Genomic DNA, 26,007 nt, shown 5'->3' with positions numbered 1-26,007 from the left:
TCTTTCTGCTCTGTATCAGAACTTCCTGGACATGTTCAAAGTAGTCCGTGTCCGTGGTACATAACTGATCAGCGTCTAGGCCATCAGGTGCAGAGTCTTCAGGACTGGATGGTGAAACTGACCATGGTGCTGTGAGATCAGATCCAGGCAGTCTCGGAGCTGGATCGGTGACTGAATGTCCATCTGCAGCAGATCTGTCAGCCAAAACTACCTCAGCCAGTACAGAACTACAAGAAAGATTGTGGCTCTCTCTTTTGCTTTTGGAAGACACTCTAGGGATCAGAAAAATAGGTGGAAAGGCATAGAGGAGACCTGGATTCCACTGCAGAAAGAAGGCATCAGGCAATAAAAATGAGCTCATGTCCCCTCTGGAGCAGAAATTCTGCGTGACACAAAGATCTATTATGGGAACCTCTAATGATGGGATATATGCTTTGTGATGGATCTCCACAGGGACCACCCGTGATTAGCAATAGACTATCTGTTCTGGAAGTCTGTCAGGTCGCTGCTCATTCCCAGGAGGTGTAGAGCCATTAGGTATGCCTACACTGCAATGAAAAACCCTTGGCTGGCCTGTACCAGCTGATTTGGGCTCAGGCTGCGGAACTGTTTCATTGTAATTTAGACTTCCAGGCTCAGGCTGGAGCCCAGGTTCTAGGACAACTGCAAGGTGGGAGGGTCCCAGAGCTTAGGCTGCTGCAGAAACCAAGAAGCCTACACTGCAATGAAACAGCCCCACTGCCCAAGCCCTGCAAGCTCAAGTTGGCTGCCATGGACCAGCCACAGGTGTCTATTTGCAGTGTAGACATACCCATTGAGGTAACCCATTTCAGTGATACCATGTCCAGAACTTGATGGCCCCTAGAAAGAGAGGAAACAAGCATGTGCCTCCTTGCTTTTTGACATAGTGCATTGCAGACATGCTATGTATCAGAATCTGCACTGTGGAGTTTTGAAGAACATGGAGGGAGACCATGTAGACTAGCTTGATGGCTCTAAGCTCCAGCATGATGTATGTTGTTAAGTGCTGAAGGTTGGAATGTCATTGCCATGGTAACACCATCCAGGGGCTGCTTTGAGCTGTTACAGCTGCTCAGTGTTTCTGTTTGTGGAACTCCAATGTTATTAACACAAGCATAGAATGCAGCTTGCTAATTCAGCAAACCCTGATGTTATTAAGAAATAACTCCAGGCACGGTTCAGTGACAAAGGCACTTGGCAAGGTTTGTTGCCCTTAAGGCTCAGTCCCAGCGCCCTGGCTCCGTGGTTACAGGTACGCTAAAATGTGAGTGACCTGTGGTAAGGAGCAGTTCAGTCAGCAGCAGGAATCTCTACTGTCCCCAAGGCCACACAAAGGGTTAAGGCAAGGTACCCCAACATTTATAGACTAAGACAAACAACTTATGTACTGCCTTGCACGTTTCATAACATCCACTTATTACCTCCCCTGGTACCTTGCTTCCAGATGTCTCAGGCAAAACATCCCTATTCATCATTTCTGTCAAACCCTCTTACCTGGTGTTAGGTCACAAGGTACCTGGGCTAATCTTTTGGAGTGTGTTTACACACATATCCAGTATTTGTTGCTCCTTAGGAATACTTGTGTTTTAGCAACACTAACAATACCTTTGCCAAGGTCATGTATCGGACAGTAAACTTGTAAGGATCTGCTTTAATACATGGCCTGACTTTGGTTCATGGCCTAACTTTGCTGTCTATGGTTCAGTCCTCAGATCTTTCACCAGGCCCAGTGCTCTAGGCTCTTTCTCCTACAATGTGGAGACCTATGTCTTCTGAGGAACAGGTCCCCTGAATTTGTAGATGGTACAGATGGGTTTCCCAACCATGCCTGATACATGGATGTTAAAGTGCTTGTTGGGGAGGTGGAAGAGAATGGAATTCTCTCACCATGAACATTCTTGGTTTTCTTCCACCACACCTCAGTTCTGTGATGACATGAGAAGGAACCAAAATATTCTTGTTCAGCTGGTGTCTCAACAGGGAATAGAAGGACCTGAGCCAGAGCTGGGGTGGCGGCAGGTGAAGCCTGGCAAGTGGCATTATGTACATGCACACCGACATATGGCCTAGCAACCACAGCCACACCCATACTGTCGCAGTCGGGTTCATTTTTTATTCTGAGTAACAGCAACTGCACTCACAGAAATCTGTCATCAGGAAGTTATGCTCTCGCCGACCTAGAATTGACCAAGGTTCCTATGAAGTCTTGTGTCTGATGGGATAAGAAACTATTTTTCATAATTGTCTCAGCTATGCCTCCTGGTGAACCCCTATATGCCAGGCTAACTGCCATCTCCTTCTAGAATCTGCCCTTGATCAATCACTTCTTGATATAAGAATAGATTTGAATGCCCTTCTTTCTGAGATGCGCTGCTACTATTACCAAAGATTGCTATGAAAGACAAAAGTCTCCATCTCTTTAGAGACAGCAACATGGCAAAATTTCAGCAATTACCCACTTCCAAGTGCTCAGGTTTGGGAATCTAACTGGGATGTTACTCCTGGACCTTGATGATAAATTCTTCCCCTCCTGTCTCTGATATTTACTAGTAGGTTTAGTTTTTCAGCTAGTGGCTATCTAGTGAAGTTTTCGAGCCCCACCTCTCCCCCTCTAACTCTCATGCACAATGCAATAAGAAATTAACTTAAGACAGCACCTGAGCCATTATTAGTGGTTACAGAATTGCCAAGGATTTGGTATGCATATTTATGATATCTACTCAGCAGAGATCTCCTATAATTCTACCCCTGAAAACCATGCCCCTTTTATAAGAACTACCAAAGCTTACAGAGAGATAGCATAAGGACTAAGTTAGTCCATTAGACCAGCCTAGTAAAGTTAGAGCGACTCTCATAAAGTCTAAATCTAAAAATTATTGAGTCTGATGATTTGTCACATGGAGGCATATTAAGAGTATTATTCCCAACATGTACTGCATAACATACAAATTTTATTATTCTTACAAGGGGACACTAGGTAAGAAGTTGCTACCAGCACTCTTTGGGTTCAAAATGTCCTACTATCTGTTTTTACACTAGACATGTAGTTGTGATCCTTTACTGATTCACCTTTACAGAACAGACTACATTTAAAACTCCCTTAAATCTATTGTGCTTATCTGGAGTTTTAACTTTCCCCTGAGAAAGTTCTGTCATACTAGATTAGACATTCAAGAAGATCTCAGTTTTTCTTACCATTGAAAGCATTTTTCTTAAATTGTTTTCCCAGCCTGAAGGGGGATAAACTGCTGGCCCTTCCTCACAAATTTCCTTTTATAGTGCTCTCGCAAGAAAAAGTTGTTCAAAGGCCTGCCCTTACATTCACTCTGAGAGTTTGCTAAACTTTTCATTTAAATCACGACATGCCCATGCCTCTTTCCCTCCCTCCCGCCCCCACAAAGAACACATAGCTTTATACCTGGAGTGAGTGTTAAAGTTGAATATTTAGGCTTTGAGACTGTTTGTACTTTGCAGGAGTCACAAAATGGAGCTATCATTTCCAAAACTCATATTGCCTGACTAGTTCTATAATGTACTAGTAAGGACTATTTATGACAAAAAAAAGTTCCTTGTCTGATTTATATTAAAATTAATTATGGCAAAGTTATGGAATTGTCCTAGATAGAAAGAGGACACACTTCTGTACATGAGATATGTACATGGCCATAGTATGGCTCTCTCACTCCATTATTTTATTAAGTAATACAGAACAGGAGCTTTTGCCGCAAGACTTGGACAGCAGCTGTCTGTTCAGAATCTACCCACACTGTCTACAGAGACCACAGAACTTCACATTAGTGAACCAAGTGTGCAATAAGAGTCATCACCATTTGTTTTATGAATCACCCACAATTATCTTATTCTTTCCAATAAATAAGATCTGGCTATTTCATTACACAATAGTTTATCCAGCTTTTAAGGTCAGTGGTTACACATTTTCTTCTATCCATCTGTAGTTCCTTTCTATATTTGACTTTGAAAATCATGGACTAGGGAGTAAGCACCTGTGACAGAGAAAGAATGCCTGTGGAGAACATACCATGATCCAGCAGGTTAAAAGCCTATTTTCTGTCTGACTGCTGCTGCCTCCCAATAACTGAGAAGAGAATACAATATACTGTTCCAGAATAAAGGATATCCCTTTATGATAAGCAATATTTTTGGTGAAGTGATTTATTGTTTTATATATATATATATATATATATATATACACACACACACACACACAGCATATATGGTCATTTTATAATTAATAGTTGAAGAGATGCCACACAGAAAGTAGCCGCAGGTGTGGGCTTGTAAGAGTTGAGGCTGAAAATATAACACATCCATGGTTAACTATACAGGTAACTAGTAGAGTATTACAGCATAGTCATGCAAGCAAATGTGTGAGGTTAGCTCAGAGATGGGCAAACTACGGCCCGCGGGCCTCATCTGGCCTGCTGGATCATCCTGTCCGGCCCCTGAGCTCCTGGCCCGGGAGGCTAGCCCCTGGCTCCTCCCCCGTTGTGTTCCCTCCCTCACAGTCTCAGCTCACTGCGCTGCCGGCGCAATGCTCTGGGCAGCGGAGCAGCAAGCTCCTGGGGCAGCGCAGCTGCAGAGCTGGGGCCTGACCCAGTGCTCTGTGCTGCGCGTCGCGGCTACCTGTCCTGGTGCAGCTGTGCCACCAGCCACCGGTGCTCCAGGCAGTGCGGTAAGGGGGCAAGGAGCAGGGGCGGTTGGATAGGGGGCAGGGGAGTTCATGGGGTGGAGGTATGGATAGGGGTCGGGGTGGTCAGAGGACGGGGAACAGGGGGGTTGAATGGGAGCAGGGGTCCTGGGGGGCAGTCAGGAAGGAGGGGGGAGGTTGGATGGGGCTGGAGGTCTGGGGGAAGGCAGGAGACAGGGGGGGGGGAAGGGGCAGGGGTCCCTGGGGGGGCCGGTCAGGGAATGGGGGGAGTTGGATGGGGCAGGGATCCCCGGGGGGGCCATCGGGAGGCAAGAAGCAGGGTGGGGGGCGGATAGGGGGCGGGGACCGGGCCACACCTGCCTGTTTGGGGAGGCACAGACTCCCCTTACTGGCCCTCCATACAATTTCAGAAACCTGATGCGGCCCTCAGGCCAAAAAGTTTGCCCGCCCCCGGGCTAGCTGCTTTGGTTCAAAGCACAAAAAGGCAACAGACTTTGTGATGAATTTTCATTCAAGACCACCAAGATTTGTGACTGTCTAGAATGCAATAACACAGCTTCAATTGCTTTAAACTTATATTGCACTTGCTTGTGGGTCTGACCCACACAGGCCAAGAAAATGGATATTCTTAACAATACTGTGTGAATTCAAATAAAATATGTACATTACTTAAAGTTCATAAGTTGATTGCCTCTACGGCTGACAACATAAGACAAATGCCTTGATCACCTCAAGTGAACCCATTTAACAAATTAACTGACCTATACCACATGCAGTATGTTATAATTGCAAATGTCGGGCTGGGTTCACCAGTCTGTCCATCCTTATTGTGCCATCCAGAATTCAAGCTAAAAATGGCCACTGGAGAATCCCCCTTATGGAGATGAACACACGTCTGGCATGCACAAGCAGTAGAGCCTGCTTTTATGCCAACGGCCACAACTCTAGCATAACAGGGTGTGCTGGTAAATGGCTGAGGTGTTGCAGCTCCATTATTCCAATCATCTACTGATCCCTTAGGGTACACTGCAATAAAAAAAAATGGTGGTGCAGAGTCTCAGAGGCTAGGTTAGCTGACTCTGGCTTGCACAGCTCAGGTTGGGAGACTGAAAATAGCAGTGTAGATGTTCAGGCTCAGGCTGGAGCCTGAGCTCTGAGACCCACCCGCCTCAAGGGGGTCTTGGAACACAAACTCCAGTCTGAGCCCAAACATCTACATCACAGTTTTATAGCCCTGCAGCCTGAGCAGCTGACCCAGGCCATCCCTGGCTGTGCCATGGGTCTTTTATTTCAGTGTAGACATAGGGACTTTGTGCCAGTGGCATAAGTTGGAGCAGCTACTTGGCTGTTCTAATGCTAAACCACAGAACTGTAAGTGGTTCCCTGATGACTCCACCCCATCCCTACCATCAAGCAAAACTTAGTCACATGGGAGAAGTGAGACAATTATTTTCCTTTAACCAATATTCTGTAGTTATGGAACATTCTGACTGCCTTGTGAGATGGTGGCAAATTGGAGCTTCTATCCTCTTTCCAGAAAACAGCAAACATCCCACACTTCAAATCACCCCAAAACTTTTAGCAAGATTAAATTTTCAGTCACAGTCTTCCAATTTTATACTCAGAAGCATATGCTCCCACAAAAACTAAGGTGCACATTTTTGAGTGGACAAAACAATTGCTTATGTGTTTTTGCAGATACACATCCTCACAAATGTATTTTTGCAGCTGCAGAATTAGAGGGCATGGGCCACTCTTGCTGAAAAGTGGGTCCCAAATTTAAACAATATAGTTGCATAGTTTGCTCAGTATCATCATGACCCCACATCACCTCCTAGCAATTATCTAACTTCTAGTAATAATCAAGAGTCATAGATTTTAAGTTATTTCTGTATTACTGTACATCACTTATAATAAAAGATTAAAATGTTTACCTTGATATTTTGGGCATCAACATTAGCTCCAGCTTCTAGTAGAAGACTAATGACTGTAGTATTTCCTGCTAGCACAGCCCAATGTAGTGCTGTATTTTTGTGATATTTGTCCCCAAGATTAATGGAAACATTAAAGGTAAGCAGCAATCGAGTTGGATCCACACTAGAAAAATAAAAGCTTGGTTAGATCTATAAAGAATTAAAAATCACAATGGACTTTGTCTGTCCATGAGTTTGATCTACTTAAGTATCTGAGTGTACCAACTCAGAACACCCCTTTTTTATAGTGTTAAGTACTAATGGCCAATTCTGCTCCCACTGAAATAAATTATAAAACTATTTTTGAATCCAATAGAATCTGTACAGGGCTATAAATTAATCAATAAGTGTAACAAAGTTTCTTCTAGATGGTACTAGAGCACATATTTTCATATAAATTCTTATTTTCCCATGTATCACAGAAAAGTGACAGTATCGTTATAAACATGTAATACCATGCAAATGTCTACGTATTTGATGCATAGCAGTGAGGGTACAAAACTTTTCTCGTTCCTCATCATCACACAACTCCTATAGAAGAAGAAGAAGCAGAGGAGGGAGAAGGAAGAAAACACAGTAATAACGTCAAACCAAAGTCCTCTCTTCTTCACTAATTGTCATAAATCAGGCAAATTATAGTAGGTTTGATGGCATTGTGGGAATAATTTAACTAGCTAAAAAGATAGTGACTTGTTTGTCTTTGTGTTTTATATTGTCTGACTAAGGCAGAGTGCTTTGAACAGGTCTATAGTATAATGAGTTTATTACCTATGTGTCCTGTAAGCTGCCCACATTAAAGGTGTCATTCCATTTTGATCCATCATATCTACATCCTGATAAAAAGAAAAGCATTAGTGAGATAAGTAAAAAATGCTAAAATTTCAGTATACTATACGAAAACAGGATTTGCCTTGCTGAATCAGATATTGGTCATTTAAGTCTGGTATCCAATATTCAGTGTATACACTGAGGGCTTGTCTACACAGCCCCACAACTAGGACTACAGGGGTATGAACTGCAGAGTGCACCGAAGTGCTGTGCTGTAACTGCCCCATAAACTCTGCTGGTGCAAAGCAAAAGATACACCTCTACCCCTATATAATGCGACCCGATATAACACGAATTTGGATATAACGCGGTAAAGCAGTGCTCCGCGGCGGCGGGGCTGTGCGTTCTGGTGGATCAAAGCAAGTTCGATATAATGCGGTTTCACCTATAACACAGTAAGATTTTTTGGCTCCAGAGGACAGCATTATATCGAGGTAGAGGTGTACCTAGTTTGCATTAACATAGCACTGGTCTGGAAAGGCCTTCGTTAATACAAACCAGGTACCTTTTAGTTCACGTCAACCGTGACCACACGGGTGAATGACAGATCAACTCTTTGGCGGGTGCTGCAATTCACAGCCCATAGTCCATATTGCAGTGCAGTACAGACATAGCCAAACTGATGCTTCACAAGAAAACAAAATATAATCAAATTCTGCCATGTGAAACCTGGGAGCAAGAGACCTTTTTTCATCTCTGTGCCTGGCATAAATAAGATAATGCCCTAATATTTAAGATTTGACGAACGCTTGCAGGAAGCATAATCAAGCACTTCTGCATTTTAATACATCATTTGTATTTACAACTCCAGGTTTTGTATCCACAGAAATCAGTATTGAATTAACCTTCTCTCCTCCAGGATATTTGTATTAACTAGTGTTGAGGAATACTGGCACAAGTAACATATTTAACTGTAAAATTAGTGAGCAAGTCCATAAAAAAGCGATATTGCAGTAAAGTGCACTTGAGAATGGTTTTAACTGGCAGAAAGAATCCTTACAAGGAAATTTTTAAATATGACAATTCTAAACAGTACCATGTTATAACATATTTTAGCTAGATGAAACGAATGAGGCAACAGAATGTAGTTAGTGACAATGTTAGGTTCTCAGAATGATAAATGCTGGCTAAGTGTAAAGTATTTGCGTTTAATTATTTTGGACAACCATTAAATGGGTAGTAAAAACATGCTTTCATTTTTGTGTATTAGCAGCCTTTTATTTTATTTTCTGAATACTTAAAATACCTTATTTTTCTCCTCATTCTGCTTTTAATAACTTTATTGGTAGGAAAAGGATGTTATATCCAACAACAAAACAATTACTTTTTTAAACAAAATAGATAGTGTGTGTACATATGCCCACACATAAGACCCCTGGAATACATATCATAGATCACTGATTATATTCTCTTTCTCTCATGTAAATTTGAACAAGTTATTTGCTTAGAAGAATGACTGACTGACTTTCTGCAATGTCTGGAGCCTGGCTGACACTTATAAAACAAAACAAAACAACACAACAACAAAAAGTTTAAGTATCATGGCCAACTAGTTACTTGATCCCCAGCCCAATTCCTGTAATATTTTTGGTTTTGTAACATCACCTAATAAATTATATTATTGGTTTTGAGCCACTAGGGCTGTTTGACATTATTGTAACTAATTTTCCTTCAATTCTTGAACGTGGGCTGCCTTAAATTCATTACAACTGCACCATAAGAAACGTGTTATTCAAACAACCTAATTTCCCTTTTTGTATCTGTGATAGGTGGTGTCCAACTTGTCCAGTGTGACAAGCTCCTACATAAATGCTGGCAATTTTAATACTTAGTATTCTATAGTTACGTTTATTATCAACTATGCTTTCTAGGTTAACTGCAAAGAGGGTATATCTCAATTTGCATGGCAACAAAGCATTCTAAAAGGGTCTGAAGGCCATCAACTGGATTAATATATGTCAGTCAGCTAGAAACGGTCAAAAATTTCTGGCTAAAAATGCCCTTTTGCAAAACTGACGTTTTCCATATGAAAATTTTGTTTCTCCAACAGGAAAATTGTAATGTTGGCGCCTTGACTGTTGGTCCAAAAAGCTCTTGTCAATTTCACTTTCTGCTAGCAAAACTGATAAAAGCTTTCCCATAGTACTAGTGAAGCACAGAGCCCTGCTTGCCTGCATCCCCCCCCCGCCTCTGCCCCCATCCCAGCCAGCTCTGGGAGCTGGAGAGGCAGAGAGCTCTGATGACAGGAAAATATGAGGAATTCTGCCCCCATGGGAGGTGTAGCCTTGTCCAGGAGGATGGCTCACAGATATCACTGCCAGGTGTGTTCTTACTGAACTGAGGGATACACTTTATACTTTTAAAGGAAGTAAATGGTCCAGTACAATTGGAATTGGAGCTGCTACTGGAGAAATCCAATGCTGCCTTGTCCACATAGAAAATCTCTCCCACTGGGCTTTGTACGTTTCTCTGGTCCAGGGTTTCTTGCTTTGGACCGAGATGTCTTGAACATGCAGCAGAGCAGCTTTTTCTACAGATGTCAGCCAGCTAGCATCCAAGATGCCAGATCCAGGGATGTCTGATTTGGATGCAGGATTGGACCATTGTCCTGCAAGACCAGATTCAGTAGGACCAGCAAGGTCATGAGTCTCCATACTGACAGGTTAATAAGGTTTGAGTACCAAATTGTCTGGCCCATATTCGTGCTATCATAATGACCTGAACTGTGTACTGCCTCAGTTTCCTAAAGAACCTGGGTATCATGGGTATTGATGTACAGGTATATAATAGACCAGGAGCCCACAGAATAAGGAAGGTATCCAAAAGGGAACCTGGGCTCATGTCTCCCTGGAATAGAAGCTCAGGCACTTGTGACAATGGTCCACTTTTGTAAATCCCTATTTGTGCAAGACGCTTAAGGAGGTCTGCAATCTTGAGGCATGACTCATGGTTCTCAGATAAATCTCTGATGAGTCAGTCCACCAGTTTGTTCTAGAGCCTAGGAGGTGCAGAGCACCATGAACCAGTCCATGGGATCCCGAGAGGGGATCCAGAAGCAAGAGTAGCCATATGGAATTTGAAACAACCAAAGAAGGTTGAGATAAAGAGCAAGGATGGGTCTTCCAACCCCTTTCTTCTTTTTGATTAAGAAACAGTTAGAAGAAAATCCCTTGCCTCTGAACTCTGTGGCATTTCCTCTACCCATCCCAGTTGAATGAAGGAGTCCACGTCTTGCTTAAACAGTCTCCCATGAGAAGGGTTCTTGAAGATGGACAGGATGGATGAGGAGGGGACAGAAACATTTTGAAATTGGATAAGATATCCCTTGCTGATTATCTGAAGAATCCACAGATCTGAGGTTATCCCATGCCAGGCTGTTGCCAAAAGGAGTGTTGGAGGGATCCAGCCAGAGTCTCAACACACACATTGAAACTGGTTCTTTCCTGAAGCCCCAAGTTGTGGAGTAGCCTAGGAAGAAGCATAGGGTTGCCTCTCGTAAAATCACGGCTTCTTCCTCTGGATCTCCTCGGACCATTGCTTAGTACCATAATGAGATTGTGGTCCCCATCAGTAGAACAGTTGCTGTTGTTTTGGATTCTTCTGTATGGGTACATACAGGCCCAAGAATCTTAAGGTTGTTCTGGAGTCTTTAAAGTATATGGAGCACTTCATATGTACCACTATTAAAGAGGTAATTGCCCTTGAGTAGGAGGTCCTCAATGGTAACCTGGACCTCCCTTAGAATTCCCAATGCTTTAAAACTAAGCAGACTTCCTCATCACCATGGCATCAACCATTGTCCTGGCTGTTGTGTCTGATAGCCTGAATGGCTCTTCAAGGAGCACTCAGTATGTGAGCTGGCCTTCTGTCAAAGGGGACTTCACTTCCTCATGCTGGTTTTTCAGGAGTCTGTCCATAAAATTGCAAAGTTTGTCCCATATAAAAAAAAAAATTGTATTTGGGGAACAGCTCCTGATAATTCGTTACTCTCATCTGCAGGCTTGCTGTGGGGTACACCTTCCTCCCAAAGAGGTCTAACTTCTGGTCTTTCTCCCAAGGGACGGTCTTAAAGCAGCATAGCCAGCCTGACTTCTCGTGAGGACTACAGTATTGGTAAAAATATTCCAACCCTACAGCAGACACCTCTCAGCACTTGTTGATGTGACCAAGGCCAGGCTATGTCAAATCACTTTGACCATTTCAAGCAGTCTGTTATTAATGGGCATGGCTGATTGCCCCATAGAGAAAGGCTGCACTATACCCAGAAGTCTGTGTTACTTCTCCTGGATAACCTGCAACAGGATAAGAAGCATCTCCACCAGTCTTTTTAGCAAGTCCTTTTAGCTCATTCACAGAAGCTGTGGATGGAGGCTTAACCACTTTGTCTGGACAGAATGAGCTGACTGGAGGCTGATATACTATTGGAGAGTAGTGATCTCCATAGTATTCCTCCTCACCCTCCAGAAGCTGAATTCAATACTGACGTGGAACCCAAGATGATTGGAGCTGCTTCTTTGGCAAGAGGGGCCTGGCTCTCAAGATTGTAGATAAAGCCAGCTTCCTGGAATACGGATTCACCCCCCATGGGGTACCAGTATAGCCTCAGCTGATAGGGATAATGAGGAGGCTCATGAGTGGGTAGCAGGTGGGGTGTGCTCTGTGGGTCCATGATGATCTTCCGGTGCCCCTCAAGTATTCTTCCTTGGATTCTCTGCCTGATTCCCACTGTGACACTCACAGAGGTGTGGGAGCCACTCCAGAGAAGAAGCTCTGCTATGTACCTCTGGGGAAAAAGAAAAGAAATTTCTTCCAACAATGGGGCAGATCTATCTGGTGTACTCCATCTTGGGGAAAGTACCTTAGCGGGTTTGGAAATTTCTCCCCATAGCCTCCCAATGAGAAGTGAGTCCGATACCATTCCTACAGAGAGGTGTCTCGCAGGTGCTGTGGAGGGGAGTAGTGCTGACATAGAGAGTTGGTACACTGCCGAAACTGAAGCCTCCAACGGTATCAAGGAAAGAGATCTGGATACACAGACACTTGATGCCATAATTCCCAGTGCTCTATGATGATACATTTGGTGCCAAAGTCTGTGTCTTTCTATCAAACCCGGAGGCAGCACTGTCCTTGGTGTGGGAAGAGGCCATCTACAACAAATTTGGGTTTGGTGCTGGGGAACTGGTATAGGATTCCACTTCAAGGCTTTTGGAGGAGTGAGCCTTAGGAGAGGCTTTCTTCATTCCATACTTGGAGAGGAGGATTGGTGCCTGCCTTCGTCCCTGAAGCGGTGCTTTTTAAGGCCCGTTTCTGAACACGTCATCTATGCGGCTGACAAGTGGGTCTTATGAAAAGCTACCAAGAGTGGTATCTCAATTCATCAGGGCATTAGCAGCATGGAGCTAACCAGACACCTGGAGGATCTCTGAAGGTCTACCCAGATCCAATGAGGCTGGTAGCTTTCCAAGAGGAAGAGTTTCAGCTTGGCCTCTGTAGTCTGAGTCCTCTTGAAGTATGATATGCAGATTAAGCAGCACTCCAGAGCACGGCCTTCTTCAAAGGACAGCAGACGCAAGGGGTGTCTCTTGTTCATGGGCATAGCAATGTTGCAGGAGGAGGAGCTCTTTAACCGCAGTGACTTAGGTTAACCACTGTACAAGAGGGGGTCTGCAAAGAGGAGAGATCTCTTGTACAGAAAGGAAGTGGGAACTATCTAAAACTAAGTACTTCAAAGCAAAGGGCAAAGAAAATTTATCAACAAGAACTAAGGCTAACAATAAACTTTTCCTAGTGAGAGAAAGAATTGTGCTAGCTACTTGCTAAGATCAAAGAATGTGGATACTACAAGGTCTGTCTAACAGCCACTAGCAGTAAAAAGCAACTAAGTGCAGGTTGCGGCTGGCCCACACTTTATCCTTTCAGATTCAGGGAGCGAAAGTGCACTCAGGGTGCAAGCATGGACCCAGTGGACACTGCTATTCAAAAGAATCCAACCTCACATGCCTGAGGTAGATGTGCACCCAGAGTGCAATCTGTGTGGATAATTGCTCAAAGAAAAAATTCCAGTTCCCAGACATCTTTACTCCTAATGGTGCAGTGGGAACTGCCGTGGGGAAAAGGGATGAGGGCGGGGCATGCTTATAGCCCATTGATCCCTGGCTGCCAGAATGGTCCTTGGAGCCAGAGACATCCAGTAATGCTTAGAGCAGCCTCATAGCTACTTTAGTTGTGCAAGAGGCCACGCCCAGAAACACAGGGCCCAAGATTCATGAGTGCCAAGGTTAGGGTCACTTTTGCATACACACCCCGCCAAGTAGTCCTTGGCCACTGCTCAGAATCAGAGTTTGGGACTGGAGACAAGACACACAGTGCTGCAGCTATGAGTATCAAAAAATGACTTGGTGCTTGGCAAGGTCTTCATGATTTTTCAATAATTTATGTAAACAACCTTGGTTAGTACCACTTCATGTAGTGACGAGATAAGTACAGTGGGGTTTTTTTTAAACCACCTTGTTTCAAGTTTCTCTCTATTTCATTGATCTGTAGAAAGAATCTATTTTTATCTATGACAACCTAAATGGGTTGTAGATTCTGATACTTGTGGACAGCTAGTGACAGGAGTCTTGGAGAGACTCTGAGCACTTGGTAGCAGGTGGTCAAAATTCACAAGTAACAGCATAAGGATCCTATCTGGGCAACAGTAATTGCAATTTCCATTCCCAAACAGTGCCATAAAGAAGCAGGTGGGAGCCAGAGTTAACAAAGGGAGAGCTGAGTGACTTTAGGGCATCAATCCTACAAACACTTCTGCAAATGATTAACTTCCTGCATCTGAGTATTCTTATTGAACTCAATGAGGCTAGTTGTATACGCAGTTACTTGCATCCATTTACAGGATGGGAGTTTACAAGTGCAATGGCAGAATATTTTCATAAAAGGTTGTATAAAAGATTTGCTTTTAAAATACACATAGAAATGTGGTTTTGTAAATTTGTAAAATGTGGTTTTGTAAAAATAAACTGAGTGCAGTTATGTAACCAAAACAAATCTGCATTTGTAAATTCAACTTTCATGATAAAGAGATTGCACTACAGTACTTGTATGAGGTGAACTGAAAAATACATTTTTTTTTACAGTACAAATACTAGTAATCAAAATAAAGAAAGTGAGCACTGTACACTTTGTATTCTGTGTTGTAATTGAATATATTTGAAAATGTAGTAAACATTCAAAAATATTTAAAATAAATGGTATTCTATTGTTGTTTAACAGCGTGATTAATCGCGATTAATTTTTTTAATCACTTGACAGCCCTAAAAATTGATTACTGAAAGCAATATCTTTGAAAAAATATTTTAAAAAAGTTAAAAAGAATATACCAAGACTATTTTCTGCTAGTGTTGTCACTATACAGCAGAATCTAAGCAGAAAGTAAATATGAGATAAGGACTGATATATAGCAATATGAGATTAAGATGGTAATCTATGCTGCAGCACCATCTGCTGTTTCATCTCAGCTACTTTATAAAGGAACCAAATATAATAACTCCCAATTATCCAAATAGCATGGGGGACACGGATTTTATCTGGGTAAACTAGAGTGTGAATAATCAAGAGGGCAGAAGCCATTCAGCTGTGGGATAGCCTCCCCAGCAGCCGGAGTCTCCTCCTCCTCCTTGCGGTCCTGGCCAGGGGTCTCTGCTCTGCCCTGCTCCACTCACTCACTCCCCTGACAGCAGTGCTGCAGAGGGCTCCCTGAACTTCTGAAGGGCTGATGACACCCAGTCTCTGGAGGGGCAAAATGTGGGGATAGCATAGACTCTGTGGCTAGGACTCTGCTCTGCCCTGCCAGGACTGCAGCCTTCCCTACACCTTGTGCCTTTAGGGATTGGGTGTCATTGGCACTGCAGCAGCGCAGGGAGCCCTCTGCAGCTCTGATGTCATGGTCCTACTCACTCACTCTCATGATAGCAGGATGCAGAGGGTTCCCTGTGCTGCAGCAAGAGCCATTCAGCAGCAGGGTGGCCTTCTTCATGGCCAGGAGCTCTGGCTCTTCCTCACAGTCTTGTTCAGGGGGGTCTCTGTTCTATTATACAAACCTTCACATTATCTGAATCCCTTCTGTGTGTCCCAGCATGCGATACATGGTGGACAAGAAAGGGATTCAGAAAACGCAGAAGTTTGGATAATAGAGTTTTGGATAAATGGGAGTATACTGTATATGTTTACAAGGTCAAAGCAGCCAGAACACAAGAATAAAGTTGGGAAAAGGTTGATGGAGCTCAGTTATGCCTGGATAATCATTGCCTGCTACATAGCATTTACCTGGAATATATTGTTTTTAATTACACAATATGCTGATACTTAATAGCTATAGGATTATTTGCACAAAGACACCAATTCCATGGCGATAGATCTGCTAGATTCACTAGACTTTGTTGTACTGCTTAAAAGACTGTTTACCATAGAAGCCAGTTCAAAAAATTATGAACTCTGTTACCACTTACGCATTTAAGTAAAATATAAGTTGAAATAATTTTAATAACATCCCAGCATTACATACTATAACCCATTCTTTGTAGTAATGTTAAATTTCATCAGATTGATTTGAGCAGCATAACAAAAATACACAATTGGAAGTACCTAGTAAAAAAAATAAGAGGAGGTTTTTTTGGTTTGTTTTTGTTTTTGTTTTTTAAAGAGTTATGGAGACCATACCTGAACTCTCCTCTAGCAAGAATAAAACAGTGCTGAGTCATGTGTGCAACTTAGCCTATAATTAAGGCTAAGATTTTTTCATGGATATTTTTAGTGAAAGTCACGAACAGGTCATGGGCAATAAAGAGAAATTCATGGAAGTCCGTGACCTGTCCGTGACTTTTACTAAAAATATCCCTGATAAAATGGGGAGCCCAGCTGCGGGGTCCCCACACCGCCAGCAGAGGTTTGGCAGCTGTGGAGACCGCTCCAAGCTCTTGGGGCCCTCACCGCCTGTGGGGGCTGTGAACTCCAGGCTCCCCCGCCATGTCTGAATTCACAGAGGTCACTGGAAGTCACGGATTCCATGACTTCCATGAAAAAAATCATAGCCTTACCAATTTATTTTGAAAATACTAATGGTGACCTTGGTTTAATGATACCTTCCAGACACACAAAATAACGGATGGAGGGATACAAGATGAGTTAATCTGAGAAGCAGATTATTTTTTAGATGTATTGATACATCCCACAGCAAGGATGGGGAAGATTGTTTTATTAATTGTTTTGTTGGGTTGTATGCACAAAGGTGTACTGGGAGCTAAAACAAAAATGTTCAGTCTCATGATATCATCATGCCTCTTCTGCCTTGTTTGCTGTTTACATGAGGTTTCAATGTTTTGGAGATTTGTGAATAATTAAAATATACTTCATTAAAACGATATTCAATGAAAGTAAGAAAAATAATACATACATTCACTAGTATTTACACATATTATACTGGCATTAGACACATATGAACAAAAGCCAAAGTGCTCACACAACTGTTAACAGATGGTATATGCTTCAATTAAAATGCAGTAGTCTAAAAGTACAACACAGTAATAATATAAAAAGACATAACAGTTTCCAAAATGATAGAACATTAAATTACCCAAATTGTAAGCATAGTTTTTAACTATTTTCTTACTACTGAAATATTCTCTTTAGGAGTCTATTTATTAAAATGTGTTATTTTATTTGAATTTACCTGTCCCTTTGCTATCAGGTAAGCAACAATAGACGTATGCCCGAACTGGGCAGCCAAGTGAATACAGCTGCATCCTTCCCCATCAATTAGTGACGGATCTGCACCATACTTCATCAGTTGTACAACCATGGATAAGTGACCCTGTCTAAACATAACAGAGAACACAAACACACCTGGTTAATTAGATATATAAAATTTGGTAACATATTTGGATAGGAAAAATGTTAAATTCAGACATTTTTTAATTAAACAATTATATCATTATATCACTGAACTGAAGATTAGGACAACTTTTCCTTTGAAAATGATGATCACGATGCATCTGATTCTGCAAACATGTGAACAACTATGAGATTAATTAATTTTAAATTTTGTTTTTAAAAAAAGTTTATAAACAGATTAGTTGATTTTTTTTATTTTATTTTTGCAGGGAGGGAATGCAATGTATCCTTCTATTACGGGGAAAACAAGTGCTGCTTTGGAGCCGACACTTTCCCTGCACTGCATTAAAAGCATCCATAAAATCTTTTTAGCATAACAGCCATCAGGATTCTCACCATTTTTGTGACAAGGTGCCAAATATGCACAGTTGTCAGTTAGTGCACAGCTGCAACACCACAAAATAGGTCCTTCCAGTCAATCAGAATATGGCTTTGGTCAACTGGTGTTCAAAGTGACAGTCAAATATTCTCTGAACCTGACTGAATTTAGAGCAGTAATAATCTGTTTAAGAGTTCATCTTATAATACATAAATAGTCAAATATGATGTTTAACCCCAAAGGAATACATTCATTTTAATATTTAAAACTAAGCCTAACAGATTAGCCTAATGAGTGGATTTTTCACTGTGAAGTATCAACATAATTTAATATTCTAAATGTTCCAAAGCCCAATATCCCAGGCCTCCTCTTTGCAGTACATAATTATGAATATTAGTACATATATACTTCCTTTCCCATTCATTTCTACTCAACTGTATCTGAAGGAGTAACTATTAGAAGATAGTTGTCTGTCCAGAACAGTACAGTACACAGGAGTTTATCCACCCCTTTTATTACTAAACCCCACCAGATAATCAAGAGCAAGATTCCCAAAGCAACAGTAAAGAGAGCTGCAAAGAGACCACTGACTCCAATTTTTATACAATATATATCCTCTCTTATCATAATGATCAGTCTCTTCTACATCTGAAACTAGCAAACTGGTCAATAGATGAACTGAATGTCCATGTCCTTAGAGATGAAACCTATAAATGTACTCAGTTACTACCACCAACCCAGTTTCTCAAGTTCATTCGTGCATGGAGGCACAACACATACTCATAATAGAAGCATATCATGGAATTTCATTCAAATAATAAACAAATTACTGTCTAATTAAACTGGGAGTAAAGAAAATCCAAGAATTTTCCCCCACCTCGTTGCCCAGTGAAGTGGGGTGGAATTTAAATCTCCTCCCAGCTGATCAACAATAGCACCCTTTGATATGTAGAATCTAAAAACAGAATGAAAAACATACATTTTAATCTAGATTGTTTTGATTACAATCATAAACATGAAAGATAAGTGACAAATATATAATTAAAAAGAGACATAAGATGCAGGTTTAAAAAAAAAAAAAATTCCCAGCCTTCCTATAACAGATCTCCTCCTTGAAATTGCCGGTCTTGAATTTTTGACACACACACAACTTTTTGCTGGTCTAGTCTTATTTTAACATTACTTTTATTAACAGGAAGATTGCTAATTTAGTTATCACTATATGTGTTAATGTAAAAAGATTTACATTACTGTAAATAGAGGGAAGGTTCTTAACTTAGTTTAAAAAAAATTGTAATAATTAAAGTACCTTTGATGGAGTAAAGAGATCTGTGTGTTTGACTATGGAAAACAGACAGGAATACTTGCAGAATTTTAGCGAAGGTAAAACACAGTTTTAGACAATTTAGTTTGTAGCATGTGCTATCACTGGAATGTCCCTACTGAAATCATTGTTCCAAGAATGAATGTTTCTGTTATGCTTTTAACCAAGTGTAAAGATTTTACATGCTTCTCAATTACAGTTATTAGACAGAGGACAAAAAACATTAAATACTTTAAAAATGACTGGATAGAAATTAATTTTTCTGAAAAACATTTTTAAGCAGACTAACCACCTGTAGGACAAATTGAATTATCCACATTTAATCTGTAGCAATTCATATTTATAACATATGTGCAGTTTTTGTGAGCTAATTCTTTTCCCTACTGAAGTATGCTTTCCCTGAGAGATTAAATTGGTAAAATGAAGATGACAATGTAAGTCATAGCTAACTAACAAAAAGGGCAAACATTTTTTTAAACAAGTCTTGCCAGAATTTTTAACAATACAGTTTCTTCAATTCAGGTCAACGGACACCTCTGTAACAGTTAAAGCTGAATCTTACATGCAAAATTTGGTCTCTGATCCAAATTTCAGGCATCTTAAAATTTGGAGGTGTTCAGATCGAAGTTTTTAGTTCAGCCCAGTATAAAGCAAGAAACCACCTGTAAAATTCAGATCTGGACTCCAAAACAAACCTCCCAACCTGGTGGATGTTCAGTTCTGTCATTTTGGTTCATTACCCTCTCAATTTTCAAAAGTTATTTTGCTAGTAAATCATGTACGAAGAAATCATATGATAGGGCTCAAAACACCTAGTTACAAGAACATCTACAATAGAAGAAATATGGAGAAATATTGGGTCTCTTTTTTAAATTCTAGATGCCAACAAAGAGAAGTTATATATGACTAACAGTTTGCCTCTTTCACAGAGGGACAGGCCTGCATGCAGCCAGTTAGGAGTGACATAACTACAGGGTTTACACTTGCTTTTAAATTTAATAAAGAAAGAGGGGAGCAAGTGCATAGTTAGGAGGGAGGTTTTTTATATATAACTTTGCAGGTGAATTTAGTGCTTACGAAAGTCAGTTAATAACTACACTAGTCAGAACTAGCCATCATGCAGGCATGGTACTCATTAACTTCAATTCTCATCTATATCACTTCTATACTTTCAGCAAATCCCTGACAAGGGAATGACCACTACTTTTGGACAGGAGAATAGTTCTGTTTCAGCACTCATTCAGCCATTAGACTCTATTAAGAACAGTGCCAATTGAGAGGGGAGTATTTGTAATACGAGCACATGTCATCCAAGAACTCAATCCTGATCAACCCCTTGGATTTACTGAATGAATAAGAGAATACAAGTAAGATTACTTTTTAACAATGGCTTTCAGATGCTACTGTACTTTTTAAATAAAGTAATATAGATACCAGACCAAAAAAAAATACATATATGTTGGTGGTTTAAGTTGTTTAAGACTTCTTTGACATTCCAGCCACTGTAGTTGTCAGACAAGCCAGAAAGAGAAGGAAAATAAGAAGGGGTATAAAGAAAGGGAAGAAGAGCAGGAAAAAGACAAAAATCTGTCTCACAAGAGAGTCCTGGTTGCTAGAAGAATCCAGGTGCCTTACAATTCTGTACATAGACTCTCCCTCAAAATGATGGGGAGAGGTAGAATGCCTGCGTGCCTTTTATCTAAAAGAAGATGGACATAGGAGATTAGTTGCCTTTGCCATGGGAGCTGCAATAGCACTTCTGTCTTTCAAACCAATGACTAAGGTACTTCCATGTCTGTATTTCTCCTTCAGTGGTTCTGCATAACAGAAGGCAAAATGAACTGCAACAGGAAAAAAGTGCCCTTAAAAAGCAAATCATGATGACAACCATCACTTGGTGAAGGATCTGGTGGCCAAAGAACCTATAACAACAGACGGGACCTAGAGACTACCTGGAGAACCTCTTTATGCTTCATTTTTGCCTTTTCATATTTGGTTGTGTGTGTGGTTGCACATGCACATTAACAGAGTAGAACTACTTTGAAACCTGCACACTGAGTCAGCAACTTCATGTCAAGTGCTCTTGGGATCCTGCCAACCCCCACGTTATACTGATTACCTATCTAGTGTATTCATTTAGCTCATTTTTTTTTAAATGTAATGTAAAAGGAATTATGTACCGCTCACACACCTATGACTTTGCAGAGTAACAAACACTAATAATTATTCCTTCAGAGTTTAGAATGTAAAAGTTTTGAGAAGTAATGTGGTTTAAAACATATCCTTGTAGATCTTATACTTAGGATTTTACTTTTTTTCATTCTTCTGGGTTTATAACAAACCCCACCACTCTAAGACTCCAAGGGTTTAAATCAAGATTTAATTTCTATTATCTGAAAGGGGTTATAACATTAGTTACTTGTGTTTCTGTTGTTCTAAAAACCTAAAGGATTTTTTCTTTGGTCATCACTTCTTGTATAAGACAAAAAAAACTGAAATAAGGGAATACTAGAGTTCTTTTTTGGATTGGATCAAAGGCACTTATAACCTTAGTTGTCTAGAAAATTCACTGCCTTTTTCCATAAGATTCCCTTTCCTCAGGGAGAGAAAATTGATAAGTCACAAAAAGAACAAGATATTTCAAGGTCACTGGTTGCATGAAACCTGTTCTGCTAGATCATCCAGCGAAAACTAGAAGTGCCAAAGTGAGAATTTTGCAGTAGCATACTTGCATTGCAAATACTGCAGCTGAACAACTGCTCTGAAAAGCTGCTCTGAAAAGCCTTGGCTACTGGGCATTTAACAGGTCTTATTCTTGGGTATTATGGCATCACAGGGATTCTGCAAAATATCTAGATTGGGGTTTCTGGCTTTTATTTTTTACTAGGGCTGTCAAGTAATTAAAAAATTAATCGAGATTAATAGTGCTGTTAAACAATAATAGAATACCATTTATTTAAATATTTTGGATGTTTTCTACATTTTCAAATATATTGATTTCAAGTACAACACAATATTTTAGATTAATTTTTTATTACAAATATTTGCACTGTAAAAAACAAAAGAAATAGTATTTTTCAATTCCCCCATTACAAGTACTGTACTGCAATCTCTATCATGAAAGTTGAATTTACAAATGTAGAATTATGTACAAAAAACTGCATTCAAAAATAAAACAATGTAAAACTTTAGAGCCTACAAGTCCACTCAGTCCTACTTCATGTTCAGCCAATCGTTCAGATAAACAAGTTTGTTTACATTTGCAGGAGATAATGCTGCCTGCTTCTTGTTTACAATGTCACCCGAAAGTGACAACAGGTGTTAGCATGGCACTAGCATCACAAGATATTTATGTGCCAGATGTGCTAAAGATTCATATGTCCCTTCAGGCTTCAACCACCATTCCAAAGGACATGCGTCCATGATGATGATGGGCTCTGCTCTATAATGATCCGAAAAGGTGCGGACCAATGCATGTTCATTTTCATCATCATGAGTCAGATGCCACCAGCAGAAGACTGATTTTCTTTTTTGGTGGTTCAGGTTCTGTAGTTTCCGCTTCGGAGCATGCTCCATACCTCATCCCTCTCAGATTTTGGAAGGCACTTCAGATTCTTAAACCTTGGGTCAAGTGCTGTAGCTATCTTTAGAAATCTCATATTGGTACCTTCTTTGCGTTTTGTCCAATCTGCAGTGAAAGTTTTCTTAAAATGAACAACATCTGCTGGGTGATCATCCGAGACTGCTATAACATGAAATATATGGCAGAATGTGGGTAAAACAGAGCAGGAGGCATACAATTCTCTCCCCCCACCCCCAAGGAGTTCAGTCACAAATTTAATTAATGCATTTTTTTTTTAAATGAGCATCATCAGCATGGAAGCATGTCCTCTGGAATGGTGGCCGAAGCATGAAGGGGCATACAAATGTTTAACATATCTGGCATGTAAATACTTTGCAATGCTGGCTACAAAACTGTCATGTGAACGTCTGTTCTCACTTTCAGATGACATTGTAAATAAGGAGGAGGTAGCATTATCTCCTTTAAATGTAAACAAACTTGTTTGTCTTAGTGGTTGGCTGAACAAGAAGTAGGACTGAGTGGACTTGTAAGCGCTAAAGTTTTACATTATTTTGTTTTTGAGTGCAGTTATGTAAAAAACAAATCTACATTTTTAAGTTGCACTTTCACAACAAAGACTGCACTACAGTACTTGTATGAGGTGAACTGAAAAATAATATTCCTTTTGTTCACCATTTTTACAATGCAAATATTTGTAATAAAAGTAATATAAAGTGAGCACTGTACACTTTGTTTCTGTGTTGTAACTGAAGTCAATATATTTGAAACTGTAGAAAAACATTCAAAAATATTGAATAAATTTTAATTGAAATTCTATTGTTTAACAGTATGATTAATCACGATTCATTTTTTTGAGTTAATCGCACGAGTTAACTGCGATTAATTGATAGCCCTATTTTTTACCCTTAAAATTGAGAATGAGTGGCCTTAAAAAGGAACTACAAAGTCTATTTAGCATTATAGACAAACATAAAAATTGTTTAAAGACATCACTGATGTTTAGCTATATATTAATACATACTTCACCAGATCTATTCTGTTGTTGATTGCAGCCCAGTGGAGAAGTGTAACGTTTTCTTTGTCTGGCTGCCGTACATCATAACCTGCTTCCACCAACTCTCTACATCGTTCATATATTCCATACCTTGAAGAAGAAAAAAAATTCCAACTTATTATCGTATGCAAAAACCAACATGTAGGAAACAATCAGGTACTTAGATACCACAGAGATGAGCACAATATAAGAACCTATGCAAAAGACTGTAGCAATTACAAAGATTGTTCTCACCTGCTGGAGATAAGAACCAAAAAGTGAGTAAGAAACAGCAAACTTCTTATGCAGAGGGATTACCATGACAAAGTTTTCTTTTTTCCACCTGCTGCTAATAGGAGAAGCATGAAGACAGGAAACTCATGCACAAATAGGACAAGACAATCAGTCAACAGCATAAGGAGTTCTTGAAAGACTATATTCCCTCTGTGAAAGAAACCAAGATTTTGCTCCTCTGCCATAGAATTTCATTTGTGAACTAATTAACCAATCTAGGTCGACCTGAGACTACTGTTTCCCACCAAGAAGCGCTCTCTTCCCACTTCCCTGGAAAAATCCAGACAATATAACCTCAATTTATGGAAGACTCACACAAGCAGAAGCACTGAAAACAGTGACCCCCTGTGCAACCACAAGCAAAACCAACTGTTCTTCATGGACAGTCAACACTACCTGGGACCAAAGTTGACCAACATCAACACTTCCTTTCAGGAAGAAAACTTACTAATGTTAAGAAGCAACCAGCTAGCTACTACCCTGTCTCCATTCTCCTTTTCATGGGCAAAATTACAGGGAAAATTATGACAATACCTGTACTCTATTAATGTGACCCGTTCTCTCAGTTCCTTCACCACTCAGAGTTTCAAGAGGAATTTCTGAGATGCAAGTATGGGGTTGTGGGATCCACATGCACAAAACATCTCAAAGAACACCACATACTATAAGGTAAGTAACTGTTTCTTTTTCTTCAAGTTCCTGTGCACGTGGCTCCCTCTTATGGTGATTAACTAGCAGTTTGGTGAGTTAAGCAGTGAGCGATAGGAGCACATCTGAACATGGACAGCAGAACTGGTCTTCCAAGCTCAGTATCCACTCCAGATGCTCATACTAGAGAGTAATGGTTGGTAAACATGCATACTGAGGACCATGTCACTGCTCTACAAATTTCAATGACAGGAAATCTGCCGAGGTAGCTTGGGTCCTGGCAGAAAAAGCAGTTACTCGACTTGGTAGCTGTAACTTACTGATGACATATGAAATCTTGATACAGTTCACATCTATTTGGTTAATAGCTGAGATGAGTTTGATCTACATTTTGATGCTGTAAAGCAGTGGTTTTCAAACTGTGGGTTGCAACCTAGTACTGGGCTGCAGAATGTAAAGCTGCATTGCAGCAGCTCTGATTAGCACCACCGACCGAGCAGCTAAAAGTCCCGTCGGTGGTGCTGCCTACCTGTTCCCACACCATGCTGCACCCCGGAAGCAGCCAGAAGCAAGTCCGGCTCCTAGGCGGGGTGGGCTCCGTGCATTGCCCCCACCCTGAGCACCGGCTCCACACTCACCGGCCAATGGAAGCTGGAGAGACAGGGGGAGGTGCCTGCGGGGGAGAGCTGTGCAGAGCCGCTTGAGCGCCTCCGCCTAGGAGTCGGACCTGCTGCTGGCTGCTTCCAGGGTGCAGTGCGTTCTGCGGTGCTAGGACAGGCGGAAAGCCTGCCTTTGCACCCCGGCTGCACCGCTGACTGGGAGCCGCCAGAGTTAAGCCCGTGCCCCAACAGCGCAACCCCTATCCCAGGCCTGAGCTCCCCCCCAACCCGGAGCCCACTCCTGCACCACAAACTCCTCATTCCCAGCCCCACCCCAGAGCCCTGACCCCCTCCCACACCCCAACCCCCTTCCCCAGCCCAGAGCCCCCTCCCACACCCTGAACCCCTCATTTCTGGCCTCACCTCTGCACCCCAACCCTCTTCCCCAGCCCTGAGTCCCTCCCACACCCCAAACCCCTCATCCGCAGTTCCGTTGGGTCATGGGCATCAACAATTTTCTTCAACCAGGTCACCAGAAAAAAAGTTTGAAAACCACTGCTGTAAAAAGTTTAAGAGATTTTCTAAATGATCTCATTCTAAGTAGTACAATAGGGATCTAAAGAAATATTTTGACAGCTGTATAAGAAAACACAAAATCTTGAATAAGAGGATGAAAGGCTGAGATCGCAACTAGGTGAACTTTGATGAAGTTAAGCAAAAGTCCTGACTTTAAGCAATAGAAGATATACCATTAATCCTGGACTAGATGCT

The 26,007-nt window shown here is 41.1% G+C and overlaps 1 protein-coding gene across 2 annotated transcripts in view; it reads right to left on the bottom strand.

Moving 5' to 3' along the window:
• The window catches only part of ZDHHC17 (zinc finger DHHC-type palmitoyltransferase 17), a 120,703-nt gene that overhangs the window by 63,302 nt on the left and 31,394 nt on the right, over nt 1-26,007 (bottom strand). For both annotated transcript variants that reach the window (XM_042860096.2, XM_005310812.5), the window contains exons 3-7: nt 23,684-23,806; nt 18,633-18,710; nt 17,216-17,360; nt 7,432-7,496; nt 6,625-6,787 (exon numbers count right to left, since the gene is read on the bottom strand). In XM_042860096.2, coding sequence (XP_042716030.1) covers nt 6,625-6,787; nt 7,432-7,496; nt 17,216-17,360; nt 18,633-18,710; nt 23,684-23,806 — 574 coding nt within the window. The remainder of the gene's footprint in view (nt 1-6,624; nt 6,788-7,431; nt 7,497-17,215; nt 17,361-18,632; nt 18,711-23,683; nt 23,807-26,007) is intronic.

The sequence above is a fragment of the Chrysemys picta genome, chromosome 1 (genome assembly GCF_011386835.1).
Source record: "Chrysemys picta bellii isolate R12L10 chromosome 1, ASM1138683v2, whole genome shotgun sequence".
Lineage (NCBI taxonomy): Eukaryota > Metazoa > Chordata > Testudines > Emydidae > Chrysemys > Chrysemys picta.
The sequence above is the reverse complement of the archived record's forward strand: the minus strand, read 5'-3'. Positions and strand labels throughout refer to the sequence as shown.